This window comes from Artemia sp. Qi Xiang Cuo, chromosome 10 (genome assembly GCF_049724085.1).
Source record: "Artemia sp. Qi Xiang Cuo chromosome 10, ASM4972408v1, whole genome shotgun sequence".
Classification (NCBI taxonomy): domain Eukaryota; kingdom Metazoa; phylum Arthropoda; class Branchiopoda; order Anostraca; family Artemiidae; genus Artemia; species Artemia sp. Qi Xiang Cuo.
Window position 1 is genome coordinate 563,708 of NC_142803.1, and position 24,576 is coordinate 588,283.

The window sequence follows — 24,576 nt, forward strand, 5'->3', positions numbered from 1 at the left end:
CATTTCTCCATGTTTAAGTTAAGTTAGTTTAGGTTAGGTTAGCTTATCATGAGCGCTCATAATAAGCTAACCTAACTTAACTTAAACAAGGAGAAATGTTTGTATTTATTTATGAATGTTATTTATACCAAACCTAACCTAACCTATGGTTTTGGAGGTTAGATGAACGAGCTTGAAAGATTGTCTTTAATAATAGAACGACGCACTCGTTTTCTAATTTAGAGATTTGAGGAGTAAATCCCTAAGACAAAGGAGCTAAAATTTAATTTAGTAAAAGTATGTTAGTTTTAAGGTAAAATGTCGTTACTTTGATGAGAATGTTTGTTAGTGTTAAGCAAAACTTGCTACTTTTGACAGAAAAGTTGTTATCACAGTCAAAAAAATGTTAGTTCTAAAAACAAAATTTGGTATCTTTGGTAGAAAACTTAATAGTTCGAACAGAAAAACTGTTATCACTGACGAAAAATATTATTTCTAAGAGAAATTTGTGTGTGTTCAGTAAAAGTAAGTTAGTTTTAAGGTAAAATGTCGTTACTTTGATGAGAAGGTTTGTTAGTGTTAAGAAAAACTTGCTACTTCTGACAGAAAAGATGTTATCACAATAAAAAAATGTTACTTCTAAGAAAAAATTTGGTATCTTTGGTAGAAAACTTGCTAGTTCGAACAGAAAAAGTGTTATCACTGATGAAAAATATTATTTCTAAGAGAAATTTGTGTGTGTTCAGTAAAAGTAAGTTAGTTTTAAGATAAAATGTCGTTACTTTGGTGAGAAGGTTTGTTAGTGTTAAGCAAAACTTACTACTTCTGAGATAAAAGTTGTTATTACAATCAAAAAATTGTTACTTCTAAGAAAAAATTTGGTATCTTTGACAGAAAACTTGCTAGTTCGAACCGAAAAAGTGTTATCACTGATGAAAGATGTTATTTCTAAGAGAAATTTTGTGTGTTCAGTAAAAGTATGTTAGTTTTAAGGTAAAATGTTGTTACTTCGATGAAAAGGTTTGTTAGTGTTAAGCAGAACTTGCTACTTCTGACAGAAAAGTTGTTATCACAATCAAAAAGTTGTTACTTCTAAGAAAAAATTGGTATCTTTGACAGAAAACTTGCTAGTTCGAACCGACAACGTGTTATCACTGATGAAAAATATTATTTCTAGGAGAAATTTGTGTGTGTTCAGTAAAAGTATGTTAGTATTAAGGTAAAATGTCTTTACTTTGATGAGAAGGTTTATTAGTGTTAAGAAAAACTTGCTACTTCTGACAAAAAAGTTGTTATCACAATAAAAAAATGGTACTTCTAAGAAAAAATTTGGTATCTTTGGTAGAAAACTTGCTAGTTCGAACGGAAAAAGCGTTATCACTGATGAAAAATATTATTTCTAAGAGAAATTTGTGTGTGTTCAGTAAAAGTATGTTAGTATTAAGGTAAAATGTTGTTACTTTGATGAGAATGTTTGTTAGTCTTAAGCAAAACTTGCTACTTCTGACAGAAAAGTTGTTATCACAATCAAAAAATGTTACTTCTAAAAAAAAAATTTGGTATCTTTGGTAGAAAACTTGCTAGTTCGAACAGAAAAAGTGTTATCACTGACGAAAAATATTTTTTCTAAGAGAACTTTGTGTGTGTTCAGTAAAAGTATGTTAGTATTAAGGTAAAATGTCGTTACTTTGATGAGAAGGTTTGTTAGTGTTAAACAGAACTTGCTACTTCTGACAGAAAAGTTGCTATCACAATCAAAAAATTTTTACTTCTAAGAAAAAATTGGTATCTTTGCCAGAAAACTTGCTAGTTCGAACCGAAAAAGTGTTATCACTGATAAAAAATATTATTTCTAAGAGAAATTTGTGTGTGTTCAGTAAAAGAATGTTAATATTAAGGTAAAATGTCGTTACTTTGATGAGAAGGTTTGTTAGTGTTAAGCAAAACTTGCTACTTCTGACAAAAAAGTTGTTATCACAATCAAAAAATGTTACTTCTAAGAAAAAATTTGGTATCTTTGGTAGAAAACTTGCTAGTTCGAACAGAAAAAGCGTTATTACTGATGAAAAATATTTTATCTAAGAGAAATTTGTGCGTGTTCAGTAAAAGTATTTTAGTATTAAGGTAAAATGCTTTTACTTTGATGAGAAGGTCTGTTATTTTTAAGCAAAAATTTCTACTTCTGACAGAAATGTTGTTATCACAATCAAAAAATGTTACTTCTAAAAAAAAATTTGGTATCTTTGATAAAAAAAAAATTGCTAGTTCGAACAGAAAAAGTGTTATCACTGACGAAAAATATTATTTCTAAGACAAATTTGTGCATGTTCAGTAAAATTAAGTTAGCACTAAGGTATAATGTCTTTACGTTGATGAGAGGGTCTGTTAGTGTTAAGCAGAACTTGCTACTCCTGACAGAAAAGCTTTTATCAAAATAAAAAAATGTTACTTCTAAGAAAAATTTTGTATCTTTTGTAGAAAACTTTCTAGTTCGAACAGAAAAAGTGTTATCACTGACGAAAAATATTATTTCTTAGAGAAATTTGTGTGTGTTCAGTAAAAGTATGTTAGTATTAAGGTAAAATGTCGTTACTTTGATGAGAATGTTTGTTAGTGTTAAGCAAAACTTGCTACTTCTGACAGAAAAGTTGTTATCATAGTAAAAAAAATGTTACTTCTAAAAAAAAATTGGGTATCTTTGGTATAAAACTTGTTAGTTCGAACAGAAAAAGTGTTATCACTGACAAAAAATATTATTTCTAAGAGAAATTTGTGTTTGTTCAGTAAAAGTAAGTTAGTATTAAGGTAAAATGTCGTTACTTTGATGAGAAGGTTTGTTAGTGTTAAGCAAAACTTGCTACTTCTGACAGAAAAGTTGTTATCACAATCAAAAAATGTTACTTCTAAGAAAAAATCTGGTATCTTTGATAGAAAACTTGCTAGTTCGAACAGAAAAAGTGTTATCATTGATGAAAAATATTATTTCTAAGAGAAATTTGTGTGTGTTCATTAAAGTATGTTAGTATTAAGGTAAAATGTCGTTACTTTGATGAGCAGGTTTGTTAGTGTTAAGCAGAACTTGCTACTTCTGACAGAAAAGTTGTTATCACAATCAAAAAAAGATATTACTTCTAAGACAAAATTTGGTATCTTTGGTAGAAAACTTGCTAGTTCGAACAGAAAAGTGTTATCACTGATGAAAAATATTATTTCTAAGAGAAATTTGGTGCGTGTTCAGTAAAAGTATGTTAGTATTAAGGTAAAATGTCGTTACTTTGATGAGAAGGTTTGTTAGTGTTAAGAAGAACTTGCTACTTCTCACAGAAAAGTTGTTATCACAGTCGAAAAAATGTTACTTCTAAGAAAAAATTTGGTATCTTTTGTAGAAAACTTGCTAGTTCGAACAGAAAAATTGTTATCAATAAATGAAAAATATTATTTCTAAGATAAATTTGTGTGTATTGAGTAAACAGTCGGTGTCATTAAAAAAGATTGGTATCACTTTGATTCACACATTTAATATGCTTGTGATTTTTTGAATAATATTTGATTTTTGTTCTGAAAATATATAAAAAGGCCTTTTGAAAGTATTGCATGGTGATGGGATATTCAAAAAGCCATAAAGTAAAGTTTTGGGTGAAAAGAATGAGTACTTCAAGTTGTAAAATTGGTTTAGGAGGGACATTACGTAAAGAAATTGTTCTGAAATAATTTAAAAAAGTCTTTTGAAAAATACAGCTTGGCGTTGGGGTATTCAAAAAGTCGTAAGGTAAAGTTGTGGCGAAAAGGATGAGTACATCAACTTGTAAAATGGGTTTAGGAGGGAATATTAAGAAAAGAACTTGTTCTGAAAAGATATAATAAAGCCTTTTGAAATGTGGGGGGCCCTTCTATGTCTCAAGTGCACATAAAAAAGTATTAAAAAATGGTTGGGGAGCCTTTGGGGGTGCCGGGGGCCTTTGGGGGCTCGGAGGTCTTTTGGGGGGCCCTGGGGGGTGCAATTGGTGGCCGGGGGCATTTGGGGGCTCGGGGGTATTTTGGGGCCCGGGGGCCCATTGGGGTGGGGGGTGGAATCCTTTTGGGTTGGGGTAGGGGGGTTGTTGGGGTAGGGGACCTCCCAACACTGTTCAAATGAAACTTGTGTATTATAATGACCACAGAGTTTCACCCTCAAATCATCTTCTAAATCATCTTCTAAAATGCCTCAAACGGTTTCGCTTAAATCATCTTCTAAAATGTCTCAAACGGTTTCGCCCAAATAATCGCCTAAACGTAATTTCTGCGTGTTCCTTTTGTTTTGGCATCCCTGCGCTGTCACATTTGAAATTCCTAGGAAACCATTTCCCGCGTTAATCTCTTCATCTCATAGGTGTTCTTAGCTACACTATTACGGTTTCAATAGAATATTAATTTATCTCTGTGACCTAAAGAGCAGAGAAGCCGTATTTAAAAAAGGATTTTTCTATCTCTTTAGACTCCCGTATAATTCCAAGATAACAAGTGATGTCATATCTAATTCCTTACACTAAAGATCAAAGAAGCCATATTTAAAAATAGAATATTAATTTATCGCTGTCACGTAAGATCTGAGAAGCCATATTTAAAAATAGAATTTCTATCTCTTTAGAATCCCGTATAATTCCTAGGAAACAAGTGATGTCATTTCTAATTCCCCTTTCGTAGATCAATAATTCCCCTCGATTATGCAAATCAATTTCTCAAAAATCCTCTCCCCTTCGATTACGCAATCAATTTCTCGGAAATCCTCTCCCCTTCGATTACGCAATCAATACATCTCTCCCCCGTTAATGCGCATGTGCAAACTTCACTCCGGAGACAATACACTTGGAAACAACAAATAAATCGAACTTGAAAGAGGTGTCATTGACCCCATTAGATTCAATAAACCATGAAAATACATCAAAGTGAGAAAAATCCTGTTTTTTCATTCTCAGTGACAAAAACCATAAAAATATGCATAAATTATGTCCCCCCTGGAGTCATTATGCCCTCCCTACTACTATTACTATATGAAATTCTTTTGAATTCTTTTACATTCTCTTTGCCAAATTTCTTACATGGAGATGTTCCGGAGTAATTATCCAGGGGCTTTTTTCCGCGCGTTTTGTTTTCTGGGAAATAATTTCCACGGAAGGGGGTATTTTTGGAGTGATCGAGAAACCGATTAGAGATTACGTCTTATTTAATCAAAAATGCTAAGGAGAAAGTTTCAGGGTGAATTGTTCACAAGCAATTTTATAGAGGGGGATTCTCAGCGAGGAAAGAGCTATCTGGAGGGAATTTGACGGGGGGTGTACTGTACGTTGGATGAAATTTCCACGGAGGAGTTTTCCGAAAGGGGGAGGGGTATATTTCATAGAGGATGTTTCAGATTTACCGGCATTATTTGAAAAACGAAGAGAAATTATGCCAAATATGAAGGATTGCCCCCTCTTCAATATCTTATTCTTTTCGCTAAAGTTTGACTGTTTACTAAAATTGAAACACAGGGGCTGTTTAATTAGAATAGGAAGCTTTTTTAAAAGTCCTAACAGCTTTAGTGTAAAGAGTAAGATATTGAAAAGGGGGCAACTCTTCATATCCGGAATAAGTCTGCCAAGATTAATATGCAAACTGGGATTTAATTTTTCATGATCGGTGAGCCAAAATCGAACCTGCATTAGTTGAAAAACGTTCAAAAATTAAATAAAATACGAGTTTTTTTTAACTGAAAGTAAGGAGCGACATTACAACTTAAAACGAACAGCCCTTTATTTCGTATATGAAAAGGGTTGTCCCCTCCTCAACGCCTTGCTCTTTACGCTAGTTCGACTTTTTTTCACCACTCTACTTTTTAAAACAATAAAAAACTTAAGCGTAAAAAGTGAGACGTTGAGGAGGGGACAGCCCCTTTCATATACGGAATAATTGCTGTTCGTTTTAAGTTTTAATGTCGCTCCTTACTTGCAGTTAAAAAAAAACTTGTTTTTTTTATTTAAATTCATAAAGACGATACTTTTGTCAACATATGAAGAACCGTGTATATTGCAATTGTATCTGTTGGATTTATATGCAAAGTAACACAAGAGACGAAAATTAACGAACAAGAGAGTAGTGAAGAATTATGGTATAAAAAGTAATATTTGGCAGGGATAGTCATTAGTGATAAATCACTAGGGGTGGCACCGTGATTGGGTGATTTTTTTTTTTTCGGGGTGACGCATAGATTTTTCTGGAAATCCCCGAAAATTCGGGGATAGTGCAAGTCCTGCTTGATTCCTAATCAGGAAATTCGAAATAGTTAACCACACGAGAAAAGAAAAACCCCGACTTTGTGGATGACGCAATAAAGAATTGCCGCAAAATTAATTCAAAGTCAACCGAACACCGCCACCTCTGCTGGCGGTGGCGCGCGTGTGATGCGCTGGCGGTGTTTTGACACTTCGGTGGCGGTCAACCGGGCCTCTCGTTGGCGGTGTTCGGTCGATGCGCCGGCGTGGCGCCGGGGTCTAGCAAGTACCCTTTGAGACGATCAGCCGGCGGTGAGGCTTGAATGGATGAATGAACTTTGTGAAGTGAATAAACCTTTACAAGTATTTCACTATTACTGAGAATAAAATACTGAACACTACGGACTTTTACTACTGAAAATAAAAACTGGAATAAATAAAACTACTAAATGTCACAATTAAAGATAACAATCAAATGTCAAATATAAACATCATACAAGTCTTCTAGTTGAATGTGAAAATCTACTTAAACAATTCCCTAGCGCTTTATCAGAAACTACTGAACTAGGACAAACAGGGAAATTAATTCCTAGATACTGGAGTTGTAGTTCCGAACCGAAACGTTGTAAAAAAAATTAAAAAAAATAAACAGGGCAAGGAAACAAAAAGTGGCTACAAGTTTCGCTTTCACCACAAACACATTCTCCACTTCTGGCCTTTCCAATTTTAGTTAAAAGTAAATTAATCGACAATGTCCAATTATAATTTGCGTTAGCTGGCGGCGTTGAGGAATGCAAAATGATATTTTAGGTATCGCATCAGCTTAACATGAAATATAAATCGTTAATTTTCGGCAAGATTTCGGAGAACGTAATATCTTTATTTTTGGGGGGAATTATGGGATAATGGACGCTCTGCATACAGTAGATGCAGGCTCTGACAGGACTTAAATTTCGCTTTAGTGGTTGTAATTCGTGGCAGTTGATGAAAACAAACGTTTTTAGATGGGTAAATATCCAATTTGCTTGTTTCGTCTTGAATAGCTGGAGGAAAATCAGTTTTTGAAACATGGGATCAACGACACCCTCTAAACCCATGGTTTTTTTCTATTTGGGTAGAATATCCGTCCTAGCCGAGTGGCTAGTGCTCCAGGCTTGAAATCATGAGGACAGGGGTTCGAGTCCTGGTGTCGCTGGTTATTTGGTTTGGAACGGGGGTCAATGGTGTGACCCTGTAAGCTCCGCTAGAGTCAATCTAACTCTAAATGGGTACCTGGTGAAATCTGGGAGAAAACACCGGAAGTGTCGGATGATTTCCCCCCAACCACGCATTGCACTCCCGGCCAAAGACATTGAATCAGGAGATCAGTACCTGCACAACGCAGACCTTTGGTCAGCATGCGAAAGTTTTTTTTTGGTAGAATATTGTTAAACATGTAAAACAAGGTACAGTCTTTACTTTCTGACTGTGTTTACGCTTTTTTAAACTGAATTAAGTATAATTGTTTGTAGAAGCCAGTTTTCTATTTTTATAGTTTATAACTGTATACTGTATTCGTGTTTAATGACTATATTTATTAGCTATATATATATATATATATATATATATATATATATATATATATATATATATATATATATATATATATATATATATATATATATATATTGTAAAGTATTTAACATCAATTCGAGAAGCTTTTCCGGGTATCTCATTTCTTAGTTATTTGGGCATTTATGTGTCAACGATAGCGGTCCAGGGGGGGGGCTCTTGGGACTAAAGCTAGTCGTGGGAAAGGGATCGTTCCCAGGCCTGGAACTTCCGATCCAGGAAAGTTATATTCTTGGTTCATTTCTAAAGGCAGTCCATCTTTCGCCTTCGTCGTAGTTAGTTGTTCTTGTGCTACCTTATTTTCTCTATGCGTATTCCCACGTTATTTAATAAAGACCATGTACCAACGTTTATCGTCTATCTTTGGAATTTACGTAAACCATTACATCTGCCAATATAAAAGGCATACAAATAAAGAACTGAAACAGAGATTTACAGAGTGGTGACAGCAGTGGTTTACAGAGTGGTGACAGCAGAGGTTTACAGAGTGGTGGCAAGCGGTTAAGACTAGTGGAGCATACATCACTAGTGGAAAACCTCCAAGTGACATTTGAGTGACCGTTATAAGTACTTACGACATCTTACGCTAAATAATGGCAACATATTGAAGAGCTATTTCGCCCGCTACCAAAATTGCTGTGATATTGAGCTGCAAATACTACAAAAGACTTATTAATAAGACATCGAAACGTTACGAGCTATTGAACTTTCTTCTATTCAAAGCGCCTTCTTGAGAGAAACTTTCTTTTAACTGAATATTTTGAAATAGATTGTTGTACAATACCTACTATGGATTTCCTCGCGATAGCTTCAGCCTACTAATTCAAATTTCTACAACTAAGAGTCTCCGGTTGATTTCTACCTTCACTTAGCCATTCTACGTTTGGTAGCTATATTTTAAATTAAATATTTAGTTGATATTTTGGTTAGGTACCTCATGGGTAGTGAGGCGCGGACCAAGGGGGGGCCCAGTCTCTGGGGGTCTTGAAACATAGCTGGAGCACCCTCGTCTGGGGGCCTTAAATTCAGACGGAGGAGGGGGATGACCCCTCTAATGTGCACTGGGCAGGGCCCATCGGCGTATGGATACGTCCCGTCAGTCACTAATCTTCCCCCAGCAATGGGTTAAATTGCTGGTGTTGCAGGACACCAAAAGGGTGCACTATCGGTAATAGATACAGTCGGCCCCTGCTAGGGACAGAGAGGAGTGGTTTACCGCTGTCTCGAAGCCAGCCAAGAAACCCCTTCTTTAACTTTAATGATGAATATGAATAAGAGATCAAATATGAGAACCAGTGCTACTGCGTCTGGGGTAACCGACGATAATGCGATACGAGGTACCGCGTCCGGGGCAGCCGACGACTCGACAACCGTGAATCGCACGAATATATCTATAATCTGAAAGTCAAATTTACAATACTGGACAAAATAAAACTACAAAAACTCAAATGGCTTGGACATACTCAACGCATGGCTAGCACTCGTCTCCCGAAGATAACCTTCGATGGACGAGTACACGGTTCTCGCCCCAGAGGTCGCCCTCCGAAGAGATGAAAAAAATTTCTCACCCTACAACCTGCCACAACTCCGCCTGCCCGACAACAGAAGCACCTACAGGAGGCATATCAATGAACTGGTTAAAGAAGAGGCCCCAAAACGACCTTCAAGGACAGATGGGACATAAGTCAAGTATGTTAGGTTAGTCTAGTTTAGATCGTATTTAATATAATGCGGTCCTGGTGGCCCCCCCTTCCATAATTCTTTGTTGTAGTTTCCATAATTTTGTTACTAAACTATTATATTTTCATAATATTTTGGTATATTTCATTATGATTAACCTAACTTCCCTTCTTGAGTGTGGTGGCTGTAAGACGCAAGCGCTGAATAAACATTTGTATTGCAATATAAATGGATCACATTTATTTTTCAGCGGTTAGAAACCTCAAACAATTTTATTGTTTTATACTATTGTATATTGTTCATAACCGTTCCTGAGATGCCCTTAGTCCTTCAGTGTTCCAGATGCACAACAAGTGGCGGAAGACGGAAATTGGGCAACCCTTCAAACTATGTCGGTCAGGAAATGAGTATTTACAAGCGAATAATATTAATGATTTCCGAGAGTTTTGGGTAAATACAGTGGTAAAAGCGTTTTCCGCTCTTATATGATACGTAATTCTTATTGTACTGTTTCAAACGTAAACATCTTGTAACAAAACCATTTGTGTTCCCAGAAAACAGTGCTGGTTGTTTACTTATTTATAATTTGAGCGTAAACCGGGTATTACTTGGATTGCATGGTTCTTAGAAAAATGTTATAGTTCCTTTGTTCCCAGATAATTCAATATAAAATTATTTGATTTTATACGTCTTTACTGGTCCAAGCGATTGCATACTGAACTTCCAGCAAGTACACAAATTTTGCCTCTGGGCATACACCTCTGAATTTGCCTCTTATGCCTCCTATACTGTACCAAGCTTTACATCTAAGGTAGGGGCGATTTTGAGCACACCCTTTTCGGTATTTTCTTTGAAAAAAAGCAAATCCCCCCCTCTTAGAATTTGAAAATGTTTTTTTTTGTAATTTCGAAAAAAATTCAAATAATCCTAACCCTCCTCTGTATATTTTCTTAAATTGGTGTCCCTGATCCAAGGCTCTCCTCCTGCCCAAGAGGTGGACCACTTTCCGCGTGCCAAGTGTGCTGGAAATGGGCTGTGGGTGGGGAGGGGGTTAACATGGCGGGTGCGGAGTATACTATGTGTGGTGGAATACATGGCTCTTGGAGATTACACTAGGTCGTGGAGAGCGACTGAACCTTTGCTCATCTCTATATGTCTCGGGTATGGCGTAGTGATGTTGGGATTTTGCCTATCTAGTGAAATACGTACTGAGAAAAAGAAAATATCCTTTCTAAGGCTTTCCATTTTAAAACCTAAGGGACACTGAGTAATTGTGTGATGATAAATAACCAATTGCAACCTGCAGTGAGATAACTATCATGGCTATCTCATTACGAAAAAAAATACTGTATTTTAGATGAACCTAAAAAGAAAAATGAATGCTTGAAATAAACAAAAAATTACTTGAAATCTGAGGCTAGCACCACCCTGCTCTTTACGGTAATATTTAACTTGCGCTATAATGAACCAAATTATCGAAATTTGTGCTTTAGAAACAACACCGTTTTCAGTCCAAGTCTTATGAACGATAATAAAAAACTAGAATTTATAATTACTGTCCTATATTTGATACATACGAATAACCTTTCAATACAAGCGTAAGAAAAGAACGTTAACGTAAAAAGCAGGGGGGTGAGGGGACTGCCTCACAGTTATACTTACTCATTTCTGTTGGTCTTGCATTTCACTCTGCTCTTTACTCTCGTGTAAAGTAGACGATTGTTTTGTTTAATGCTCTTCCTTTTTTCTTTTTGAGTTAGGCTATAACAAATAAAAAAAAATAAAAAATTAGTTAGGATAAATAAATTAAAGACTCCACAAATGTGTGCTTAAGAACAAAATATACATCAACAAGTTAGAACAAACTTTAGTTGTATCAATCGGGTGGAGGGGGTAAAGGAAGGACATTTTGCCCCTCCTGCTAGATTTTTGCCCTCTCCCCCATAGATTACCGAAAAAGCTTTCTGTTGGTACTATCATGGAAAAATATTGTTTTGTCGGTATTTTCATTGAAAAGTTATAAACAAAACAAAATAGCCCCCTCCCTAGGTTTTGAAAAGTACATTTAGCAAACCCCCCCCTCCCCCTAGCGTTTTTAATAATTGACGGCACCGAAACCTTGGAAACTCTGCATTGTTACGCAAGGCTTATTGACATCTTAAACAGGATTGCCAGGTCGAAAGTTTTGGTCTTGTGACATTTTTAGCCAAATTTTGGCTCGGTAGCACAACGTCGCAGAAAACAGAAGTTTGTTTGAGTGTTATCTTTTCTCTATATTTTAAAAAAATATGTAATAGAACTGAATGTTTTTTTTTTCAAACGGAAAGTCTTTATCTTCTACAATCATTGGATCGGTAAAATTCCAGTAATCGGATCTGATTGACTAGAAATGACTTTCAGATTATGATTTGTTTTGTCTCAAATTCCTAATGAACAGGGATAGAAGCATACCAGGGGGGGGCCTTTGGCTTTTTCCAAATTCTTTGAATTCTTATATTTTTCTGTGTCTTCTTCGTTTGTTTCGTGTTTCTTACATGCTTTTAAAAGCTATACCGCTTTAATAAAATCTGGTAAGCTGTACTCTTTGAAACGTCACACCCGCGCCATCCTTAACTGTTAGTGTCCAACCACCAAATATTCAAAATAAATTAAAGAAATCTAAAAATAATAAACTTAGTGTCGAATGAAGCGTACTTATAATCATGGATGCAGCAGTAGCTGCAATCTAGGACAGAGCGAGCTTTGACCCATAGTGCCTAAAATAAAAAAAAATAAAAAAAAGTAAGAAAAACGCGTTCTCAAAGCGACGGCCTTGTGATTTGGACGCTGTTCGGAAATGGTAACTTTTGTCCAGATTCACCTCAATAATTCTTTGTAATTAAGATTTTTTTTTGGGGGGGGGTGGGGGGTTAACACCGAAAAGAGCCAAAAATTCCTCAGATATAACTATCGAAATAGTTATAGCCTGCCACTAAAATTGCCATTATTGTAAATTTTTAAAAGGATGAGGTACCTTAAAAATCATTTTGCGAGCCTCAAAGTCGACTGTGAAGTTTGACTGTGAAGTTATATTGAAAAGACAATTAAACTTTACTTCACTTTTGTCGGCAAGCTTGTCAATCAAATCAGGTGGCACCGCAAGGAACTCCCAAAGCTGCCAAATTGCTCAAATGATATTTTCTTTGGGGTGATATGTAGCGTTTTTTTAGCTAGTATGCTAGAATACTTTTAGGGACTGTCCTTTCCTGAACTTTAAAAAAACGATTCTACTCGGTTTAATAGAAAGAAAAACAGAACTCATATTTTCTAGTGATGTAAGTTTCATTAAAACTGGACACTTCGTTCAGTTTTGTTAAGTTATTTCGTTCAATTAAGCCGAATATCTTCGGCACTGTAAAGTCTCTTCCTGATTTAAATTATGTTAATAGATTAACCTAGCTGTCAATATTTTTGTTGCAACACAGCTTTCGTTTGTCACGGAATCCAAGGGATTTCTTTGAATATAGGTTTACCCAGTAATGTGAAAAGTGAAAGGATTCCTAGAAAATATTCATAAACCTGTAAAAAGACATGTATATATTTGTGTGTTTAACCCTTAGATAGAGAGAGTCGAACGTATGCATTGTACGTGATAAGTATGTAGAAAGCTATGACTTTGATATAAATAAAGACTGTTTATATGAAACATCTATGGACTTGAATATCTAGCTCTGCAAAATGGTATACTAGTTTGTAAGCACCACTGAATGGACTCGCCCAACTCTTTAACATTAAAAATAAAGCTTCACCAAATGGCGTCAGAAGTGCTGTGATTTTTCGAGCCCAGTCCATCCACAGCAGATCCAGTCCGATGCCATTTCATCCAAACAGACGCCAGAAATAAACAAAATACTGGCCAGACATATTGTTACACAGGGTCGTCTCAACTTCTAAATGTTTCTCAACCACCGCAATTCTATCAACCGAAGGTGACCGAAGCCTACCAATCTACGCACATCTCCTGTCGTGAAATCTCCAGCCATCAAAGAAGAAACCTTGGAGGGATCTGCATCCAGTGAAAAATAAAGAGTAAGTGTGAGCGCCAAAGTTGTGCGCATAGAAAAAGTTAGAAGTGCTTGGGCTAGCTATTTTCTAGTATCAATTTTTAGTTTTTTTTTTAACAATGAATATCCCAGAATTAAATCCTGAAAATTATAATTTTGATGAAATAAAAGCGAAAGCCTACCTCGCACGGCAAGAATTACGAAGAATATAAATACCCCCTACCTTTGATCCAAATAGTGATGACTATGACGAAGAAATAGTCAGTAAGTTTTATTCTGACTTAAGTCTCTGGGAAGCAGCGGCAATGGCCCATTATCTACAAATTTCCTCTAAACAGCGTCCAACAAATAATCCACCGTCAGGTGATAACCTTTCAATCAGAGCAACAACAGATTTAGCTTCATTAATAACACCATTAACAGAGGTCTCACAGATAAATGAATTTATTAGCCAACTGAAAAGAATTCAAGATACCTTAACGTGGTCGGAAAAGCAAGTGGTTGCCACAGCAGGCATGCTAATGAAAGGGGAATTTTCTATTTTTTTTGATGATTTAAATAAGGGGAATTTAACACTTGATACATTACGGAAAAATCTGTTGGAGGCTTTTGCTCCTCAACGTAGCCCCGGGCAAATCTTACAAGATCTTGTGGGATTTAAACAATTTCCGGATGAAACAGTATATCAGTTCTTAAAACGAGTTGAAAGAGCCGCTAAGTCTTACGCGAATTCAATGGGCTATTGGGATGGGCTAAGAAACCCGGCAGTTCAGCCATTGGCACTAAACACTTTTAGGGAAGGTGCACGCATAACTTTTAAAAGGGTACTGATGGAACAAGAGGATCAAATAACTAACCTAGAAGATGCTTTTAAAATTGCGACCAAGTATGAAAAAATTGAAATTGTAACAAAACCGGCGGATGAGTTTTTTTTCGGCTGTCGTGTCGATTGAAAATAGGTTCCGCCTCCCCCAGAGAAAGGCATGCTACGTTTGCGGTAACCGAAACCACGATAGTTCCGAATGCTGGTACAGAAAAGACCTAGACTCTGAACAAGTATCGGAAAACTAAATAGCCAGTCTAGACAGAGGGCTACGACTGGTACAGAAAAAGAAAACCCTCAATCTGAAACTAAGTATATTAGCATTAACAGCAACATGGGAGAAGATAGAGTATCATTAGTACTAAATGACAGGGATGAGATGCCTGGTGAAAATTTGAAAGTGCTGGACATTTCTATGAGATACCACACAAAGTGTACCTGTGTTGAAGAGGAATCTACAGAATTAGCCTCACGTGATGGTAAGTGGGCCAGGTACGGAGGTGCCCAGCAGTTCGTTCCGCGAAGTGCAATGAGATCTGCTAATCCGGGGGACGTAGCTCGGTTTTATGTGGAACGGTTAAAGGAATACAGGGACGGGGCGATAGACGGGGCCTTGGAAATTGCATGTATATGTAGATATATATTACGTAAAGAAGTGTGTGATGATGAGAAATTAGAATACAACATTCCTGTTTTTAATAGATATTCTATTTTTTACAAAGGCGAGTTTGAGGAGTTGGTGGGGATTGACGAACACGAGATATCTGTGTTGCAGGATTACTTTCGTACCAACACGCGCCCTAGTAGCGGGCGTAAAACGGCTGAGACGGGTCGGATAGGAGCGACAGGACTTGCGCCAACCAAGGGGAAGGCCCCATCAAAGAAACCTAAAGAGACAGTCCCTCCGATGTCTGAAGAGGAGAGGAAGCAGCGTGTTGCAAAACGGAAAGCAGCTATACGCAGGATTAAAGAGAAGTTAGCTAAAATCGCTAACTCATATGGGTTATTACCTGCATCGGGTTTTTTCATGCAACAACCTTCATCGTCGATAGTTAACCAGATGATGGAAAAAACGTGTACTGCATCCGCTCGAGCTTTGGATGCTTACTCTTCTAGTCTGTTGGACTGGTTGTTGTATTGTCGTAGGGTGGGGTTATCGAAAAAACGGGCATTGTGGGGAACATTGCATTATATCATAGCGGACGTGGACTTATCCGCATTACCCGACAGCTGCTGGGTGAGATGCCTAGTGGACGACGGAGACGTAGAGTCTAACCCTGGGCCTATATGCAAGTCTATGGATGATGTACGTTCGGCTTTGCCGAGCGGAGTTGTGCCTAAAAAAGTATCAATCCCTTCATTTTAAAATCTTTCAGCAGGGATTGAAAATGACTAATATAAAGACATACTTATGAAGTAACCAAAATTCAGATCTTAAAACATTTTAAGTTTAATTCGTGTCCATAAATATTTTTCTAATCATTAAATGTCATTTTTTTTTAATATCCCCTAAAATAGTGCATTAATTTAGTTAATGGAAATTATATATATATATGGATAACATTGCTGCTGTTACCAAGATTTTTCTCTCAATAAGGAGAGTAATCATAATAAAAATTGAGTTGAATTTTATAGCAGATTTTATTAAGAAAATTGGAATCATTACCAATCCTCATTTTTATATATTCTCTGCAAAGATAGGCTTTCGCTACATTAAAACGCGATAAGATTTATTGATAAGTCTATGTTATATGTTTATATGTTTACGTGTAGGGACAATTGCAAGTGACTGCGCACCTAGTGAACGAAAAGGCTTTCACTTATGAACAGTGTCAACATTAACAGTTTTGTGGCCGAGAAGGGAAGCAGAGTTTTAAGACTTATCCTGCAGAAGTGAGTCCCCGTCAAAACAGAACACTTTTATTTTCAGTGTATGTTTTTAAGTGCACACCCTAATTTAGTATTTGCTGTTTGTTCTTTTAATTTTTTGTGTCCTATTTTTATGTTTGTTTCATGGATATTCTGCGCCGTAATACCAGAACTTTTAAGCGTAGTTTTAAAATCTTAATTTTTTTTTGCTAAAGTCGGGATTTAAGTGATGTAAAAGATAATCTAAAAACCTTTTTTTTTTAATAAGTAAAAAATCTGACGGGAAATAATAAGAACATTGGTTCTATTTAAGAGGGGGGTGGATTGTAAAGTATCTTCCTGATTTAAATTATGTTAATAGATTAACCTAGCTGTCAATATTTTTGTTGCAACACAGCTTTCGTTTGTCACGGAATCCAAGGGATTTCTTTGAATATAGGTTTAACCAGTAATGTGAAAAGTGAAAGGATTCCTAGAAAATATTCATAAACCTGTAGAAAGACAAGTATATATTTGTGTGTTTAACCCTTAGATAGAGAGAGTCGAACTTATGCATTGTACGTGATAAGTATGTAGAAAGCCATGACTTTGATATAAATAAAGACTGTTTATATGAAACATCTATGGACTTGAATATCTAGCTCTGCAAAATGGCATACTAGTTTGTAAGCACCATTGAATGGACTCGCCCAACTCTTGAACATTAAAGATAAAGCTTACAGCACAAACAGGAGAAGTTAAGTAGTTTTTCGAAGATTTGTAGGAAAGTAGGTGGCGGCTTTTCGTTTTTTGTCGTTTATTCGGTCACATAAACATAAACTTTTATAATGGTTGACATTGGGTGATTCTTTTGGGTATCGCATCATCTTACCGGAATTTCTGCAGTCCGCCAGCTTCAAAAAAAAAAATCGCGTATTTGTATGCTAATGTTGTTACGTTAGCAAGGAGAAAGGGACTTGTTGTAATTTATCCGTATGACCGTCCTTAATCAAAAACATTAATTATAATAAGGTTTTGCTGTAGAAAAATTAAGCCTGTTATTTAAAAATTAAGGCGCCAAGTTCATTGCCTCACTCATATACGAGTTACTAGTTGATATTTCAGTCATATGGGGCATTAGAGTTCCCGGCTTTATAGGCCAAAGCCATTGTGGTTATGTTCCGGTCATTGTAAAACGATAAAATGGCTTGGAAATCAGCACAATAATTTTTTATAATTATAAAATTAAACACAATAATCTACAGTTTCAAAACCAGCTCTAGAGCCTCACTGAGGACTAAACAAATAATTAATCAACCCCGATAGAGCTCTCATTTTTCTTCTTTTTTGTTTGAAAATTAAAAATTTTATTTTTTCTATAGCTGCCAATAGTGGTCACTGCCCAGTTCAACGGGATGGACCTGCCTTGGGTTGTATTTACTGTTGGAACTCCGTGATACCAGGGACAATGAAAATACTTCGACGGAAAACCAAGTACTGCTGCCCTGAGTGTCAGGTCAATTTGTGTCTCGTTCCCTGTTTTCAAATATTTCATGACAATCTCGAAAACAATGGTGCTCATCGAGATAAGAAAATAGATGGCAGTTGATTCGACTTCTTGACTTACCAAAAATTTTTATATCTATTAATGTTTTTGGAAGATTTGTTTGTTCTTTTTATTTCCCTATTGGCTAAAATCTTTAATGTTTTTAATCTAAAATATACTTTATGTTTGTTGTATCGCAGTGTTTTTTAGTTTCTGGGACATTGCACTAACCGAATTGTGCACGAAAGCATGCTTAGGATACCGGATTCGATATTTAACCTGTGGTTCCTATTGATGCGATTTTTGACGCAAAACGGCTCACGGATAGCGAATGCAGCAAGATCTTAAAAAAATGTCACACTAGGACGGTTCACTGCAGCAATTGAAGCGCAAAAAGTAATATGAGATATTTAAAAGCATATGCATAGGAATAGCCTAAATCAAGTTCTAGAAGCCAAGGGCTAACCTATATTAGTGTAGACTACCTACGCCTAAATGAAAAATATAAGTCTTATTTTCTATGCTCACTTCTCTCGAAATATCTCCCTAGGCCTTGAGTATTAAAATCTTGTATTAAAAGGACAGGATCCTCATGTTGTGTGTCAAACATTAATGGAAAATTTCCGATAAACATGATTAGTTTCTCAGTTACTTGCAATTTATGGTTCTACAAAGCTTTCAATTCAGAACAACGGAGGCGATTTTCAATGGCTCAGTAGAAATATTTCAACGCAGCCGTTGAACAGTTATGACGCATAAACTTGCAGCAAAATATGGAGGTAATGTAATGGGACAAGCAAAAACGGCCGTTTTTGCGTAAAATCGCATCAGTGGGAACCAAGGGTAAGAGAATCAGCGCAACTTTAACTTATTTTGAAGCGTTTGAGGCTTGTCGTATTTAGTTTAGTCTTATTCTACTATGTTAAAATTGATTTTTATAGAACGTATAGAACCCCTTTCTAAGTTTGTTATGTAAATACTGTATCTCTCTCCCTCCTTGGGGGGAGACCTTCAAGGATGGCTCCAGCATCTAACCCCTGTGTGCTGTCTTAAATTTGTACATACGCTCACTAGCTTCGCGTTCTATGAATATAGACAAGCCCTGGTTCTAGTATTATATGTTGAACCTGCGCAAGTGGGGGGGGGGGGCTCAACTGTTGAAGTAGCATATATATATATATATATATATATATATATATATATATATATATATATATATATATATATATATATTTTTTTTTTTTTTTTTTTTTTTTTTTTTTTTTTTATATATATATATATATATATATATATATATATATATATATATATATATATATATATATATATATATATACTTTATATATGCTTTTTTTAAGCTTTAAAAAACTACCATATACATATCCTAATAAATCCAGTTCGAATCGTCTGAATTCGACAGTCAAAATTTCGATATTTATATATTATATATATATATATATATATATATATATATATATATATATATATATATATATATATATATATATATATATATATATATATATATATATATATATATATATCGAAATTTTGACTGACGAATTCAGACGATTCGAACTGGATTTATTAGGAGTTTCAGAAACTCATATCTCAGGGGTAGGAAGCATGAAATTAGGTGATATAGAATTTGTTTACTCAGGCAGGAAAGATGGGGTACATAGACAGGGAGTAGGGTTCATGATGAATAAGGAAGCTGCTAAGTCTTTGTTAGGCTGGGAAGGTATTAATAATAGAATACTAATTGCTAATTTTATGACTAGAAAGTTCAGGGTATCAGTTATAGTAGTATACGTCCCTGTAGAACCGACTGATGGAGATACTAGTGACTCAGAAGAACTTTACTTACAGTTACAGGAGCAAATAGACAAGGTCCCAGGTAGAAATATGAAGTTATTACTGGGAGATTTTAACGCCCAGGCTGGTAGAAATAGGGATAAATGGTATACTAGCATAAGTAAATTTGTTGTAGGAAAAGAAAAGAGTAATGGATACGGACTTTTGCAATTTTGTAGGCATAACAACCTAGTTATGACCAATACGATGTTTGGTCATGAAATAGCTCATAAGTTAACATGGTATTCACGTGATGGTAAAACAGCAAACCTTATTGATTATGTTATAGTAAACCGAAGACTGGCAGAATAAATACAAGATACTAGGGTATATAGGATAGCCATTATCGTTGTTGCAAGTAAAAATCACCATCTAGTAGTGTATAAGTTTAAATTAAAGCTGCAATTTTGGAAAGGTAAATACCTCTCCGTAAATGATTATGTTTGTAGACTCCAGAATGAGAATTTGAGAGAAAATTTCCAGTAACATTTAAATGCTAAACTTGAGAGTTTAAAATTTGATAATGTGGAAGATGGTTGGAGTAATTTTAGAAAAATAATTTGTAAAGTTGTTGAAGGTTTATTAGTAAAGAAAGCTAGAGCTGCTGCTAAAAATATTTGTAAAAAAGTTTTATATTTAATATAAAGGAGAAGCAAATTGTACAAGAATTAATTGAGTTATAGACCAATTAAAAAAAAAAGAAATGTAAAAAAAGAAGAGAAAACACCGACGTGTGAACTAAGGAGATGTAAAGTGGAGGCCAGGGATAAAATTGTCAAGGATCTGGAAGATGCAGCTGGACGGCATAATAGTAAAATATTGTACTGGAACATTAACAAATTGAGAGGGAGGAGTCAATCCAGACTTGTCCCAGTTAATGTTAGGAATGGGGTCACAATTAGCAATAAGGAAAAAACTAAAGCGAGATGGGCCGAAAATTTTGAAAACTTGCTTAACCGAGATAGAGTTGCAGGAAAAAATATAGAGGAAAATGAAAAAGTTTGTGATACCATGGATGTGAAGGAAGATTTGTTTTGTGTGGAGGAATTAGCAACAGTACTAAATGGATTAAAGTATAATAAGGCTCCAGGTGCTGATAGGGTGGAAAATAAATTTCTTAAATATGGTGGCTCTGAGGTTAAAAATAAGTTATTGAAGATTGTGAATATGATTTTTGAAAAAGGGGAAGTACCTGACGATTTTAGAAAAACCTTAATTAAGCCACTTTATAAGAAAGGTGATAAAAGTGAGTGTGGTAATTATCCAGGCATTAGTCTGGTCTCTGTAGTTACTAAATTACTTTGTAAAATGATACTTTTTCGACTGAGAGATGCCGTAGACAAAGTTTTAAGAGAAAAACAATGTGGTTTTTGAAAAGGCAGAGGATGTGTCGACCAAATTTTCACTCTTAGGTTAATAATAGAGAAGTGCCTGAGTTGTCAAACACCTTTGGTCCTCAGTTTTATAGATTATGAGCAAGGGTTCGATTGTGTTGATAGAAGAGCTTTAGTAAAGGTTTTATCCTTGTATGCTATACCAGACAAACACATTAAAGGGATTAGTGCTATGTACGAGAATAACACTATTGCGGTTAAGGTAGGAAATGAAGTTAGCACCTGGTTTTGTGTTCAATCAGGAGTTAAGCAGGGTTGTGTTTTATCCCCCTTTATATGGAATATTTAGATGGACTTTGTTTTAAGGAGCACAGGAAAGGCAATGGGAGACCACGGAATTAAATGGGGAGGAAAAAGTCTCCTGGACTTGGATTATGCTTATGATTTAAGCATCCTAGATGAAAGGGTGAGCAAAATGAATGAAGTTTTAGAGGCTTTGCGAGTTCAGGGTGCTAGAATTGGATATATATATATATATATATATATATATATATATATATATATATATATATATATATATATATATATATATATATATATATATATATATATATATATATATATATATATATATATATATATATATATATAATATATATATATATATATATATATATATATATATATATATATATATATATATATATATATATATATATATATATATATATATATATATATAGTAAGGGCAGCCCGGCGGCTTCGCTCGCAGGACCCTGGCACTCGACACGTGGCAGGCTTCTGTATATAGATTATCACTGTCGCTTGTCTTCTAAAGGCAGACAGTTTGAGCCTTTTCTTGATGTCATGACGTTCAAACGGACCTTAAATTAGAAGTGCTGCCTTTGTAAAATTACATTTTTTTTTTACTGGACCTTTAACCTTTGCCTCGGCTTGGCTTTTGTCATTATGAAAGACATATCGCCGAAAATTTTGTTTCTTTTAGTTGTTCAGGTAGTGGGACAAAAACTTCTTTTTCTTCCAACGATTTATCCAGTCCATTTTTTTGACTTTCAAAAGTATGGTAGGTATTGATGACCTTATCCTTGTCAAATCCAAAACCCAATCATCATCGCCATCCTTTTCAATTTGTTTGGTTTGTTACGCCTCGTCATTATGAAATACGTATCACCGAACCTTTGTTTTTTTTTACCAAAGGTATGGGGTGCGCCGAAGGCTTCTATACATAGATTTTCACCGTTGCTTGTCTTCTAAACTGTGACAATTTGAGCCTTTTTTGATGTCGTGATGTCCAAGTGGACCTTAAATTAAAAGTGGTGCCTTTATAAATTAATTTTTTTTTCTTTATTGGATCTTTAACTTTTGCCTAAGCTTGTCTTTTTTCATTATGAAAGACACGTCGCCGAACCTTTGTTTCTTTTAATTGTTCAGGTGGTGGGACAAAAATTTCTTTTTCTTCCAGGAAAAGTCCAGGTTTTCGATTTTACAAGGTATGGAAGGCATTGATGGCCACCTTTATTTCTCTTAATTGTTCAGGTGATGGGACAAAACTTTTTCTTTTGCCTTGGCTTGTCTTTTGTCATTATGAAAGACTTATCGCCGAACCTGTTCCCACCACCTTGTGCAGGATGATTCAACTTAGTCAAACGGGAATTATAAGCACGAATTTGCTTTTCCACGGCTATAATGGGGCCAGCAATGCTGAATTTTTTAACTAGATAAGAGTTGCGGGTCCAATGGGGAAAACGTAAATGATATTTTGCGAAAATAGCGACGAAGACCACACTGCTTTTCCATCACAAACAAATAAAACACGAAGACCAATAGGGAATTATTTTTGTAAGACATTGAAGACAATTTGAATGAATATTTCGTCCCTATGTCCGTGGGCCGTCCTCAACAAGACAAAAATAAATAAAAGAAAAAAGACTCATAAAAATATGCGATCAATTAAACCAGAAAAGCAAAATTTTTCAAAGCAGTCCCAGCATCCTTACTTCAGCGAAGTTCAACCAGGATTGGTAAAAAAGAAAGGTAAAACATGACGATTCACTAAGATGAAAGAAAAATATTTTAAAAACTCGTTCTAATTGCCAATCCAGCCTTTTTGGAAGCTAACCTCAAAGGTCTTTTTGTGACCGGTTCTGTGTTAATGTCTATTAGTTTTTTAAAATATTTTGTAAGATCATTTTTAATTAAATTTGTGTATAGAGCTTTTAGTGTATATTCCCCCAAGCCCCTAAAATAATATTATTAATCCCTAGTTTGATCTAAATTGCTTCTCATACTATCGGCTTTATGCCTAAGGCACTGCTAGTAAGCGCAAATTCATTTAACAGTTCGTTATGGCTAGGAGTTCCATATGCATGGCTTCCTAAACCAGAATGAATAAAAAGAGTAGAATTATTAAAATTTAGAGATATAGCAGTATTATCTTTATGCTGTTGTATGCGTTTCTCTAAATTCTGGTGAGTTCTACCTACATAGTATTTGCCGCAATCGCATGGTATTTGATAGACCCCTCTTTGCCGAGTAACTGGGGTTTTGTCTTTACCAGAATTTAGGAAATGTATTATTTTGGAATTATTGGTAAATACTGCATACAGATTATTTTGTGTGGAAAATTTTTTAAGATTTTTTTTGGTTTTTGGGATGTAGCGGAGGTAAATTATGTTTGAGGGCTTGTCGGAATGGTAAACTATCATTAATTTTACGGAAGTGTCTTTCCAGTCCACGGTTAAATACACTATTAATAAATAAAATAGGATACCCATTTCCAAAAATGGGTATTTGGAATTATGGGGAAAGTGAGCTTAGGGTTTTTTAGATCACCTTAATACATACGATAGAAATTTACAGTTTACTTTAGAAATTGAAATCGCAAATAAATTCCCATTCCTAGATGTGTTAATGATTCGTAGCTTAGATAAACTCAATTTTACTATTTATAGAAAACCAACACAAAATAACAGATATTTCGTTTTAAATCAAACCACCCCCCCCCCCAAGTTAAAAGAGCTGTCTTAATCCCTCTCATTGATCGTTCCCTAAACATTTGTTCTGATTCCCACATCACAGCAGAATTAAATTTTATCAGGGGCATACTTTTTGGAAATGGGTATCCTATTTTATTTATTAATAGTGTATTTAACCGTAGACTGAAAAGACACTCCCGTAAAATTAATGATAGTTTACTATGTGAGATTTCCGACAAGCCCTCAAACATAATTCACCTCCCCTACATCCCAAAAAGCAAAAAAAAATCTTAAAAAAAGTTTGCACACAAAATAATCTGTATGTAGTATTTACCAATAATTTCAAAATCATAAATTTACTAAATTCTGGTAAAGATAATACCCCAGTTTTTTATTGTTTTAAAAAATAGAGTTGTGAGAAAGAGTCAAACTTTAGCGTAAAGAGCAAGGCGTTGAGGAGGGGACAGGCCCTTTCATATACGGAATAATTTCTGTTCGTCTTAAGTTTTAATGTCTCTCTTTACTTTCAGTAAAAAAAATTATTTAATTTCTGAACGTTTTTGAATTAATGCAGGTTTTGATTTTGGCTTACCGTGTATGAATAATTAAAACGAAATTTGCATTTTTTTTTT

General features: G+C 35.2%; 1 protein-coding gene across 1 annotated transcript in view; it reads left to right on the top strand.

Moving 5' to 3' along the window:
* LOC148947340 (uncharacterized) overlaps positions 1 to 17,948 on the top strand; it is a 327,588-nt gene extending 309,640 nt beyond the window's left edge. The window contains exon 12 of the mRNA XM_089095216.1: positions 17,597 to 17,948. Within this exon, the coding sequence (XP_088951342.1) occupies positions 17,597 to 17,823 (227 nt within the window). The 3' untranslated portion in view covers positions 17,824 to 17,948. The remainder of the gene's footprint in view (positions 1 to 17,596) is intronic.
* The last annotated feature ends 6,628 nt before the right edge of the window (positions 17,949 to 24,576 follow it).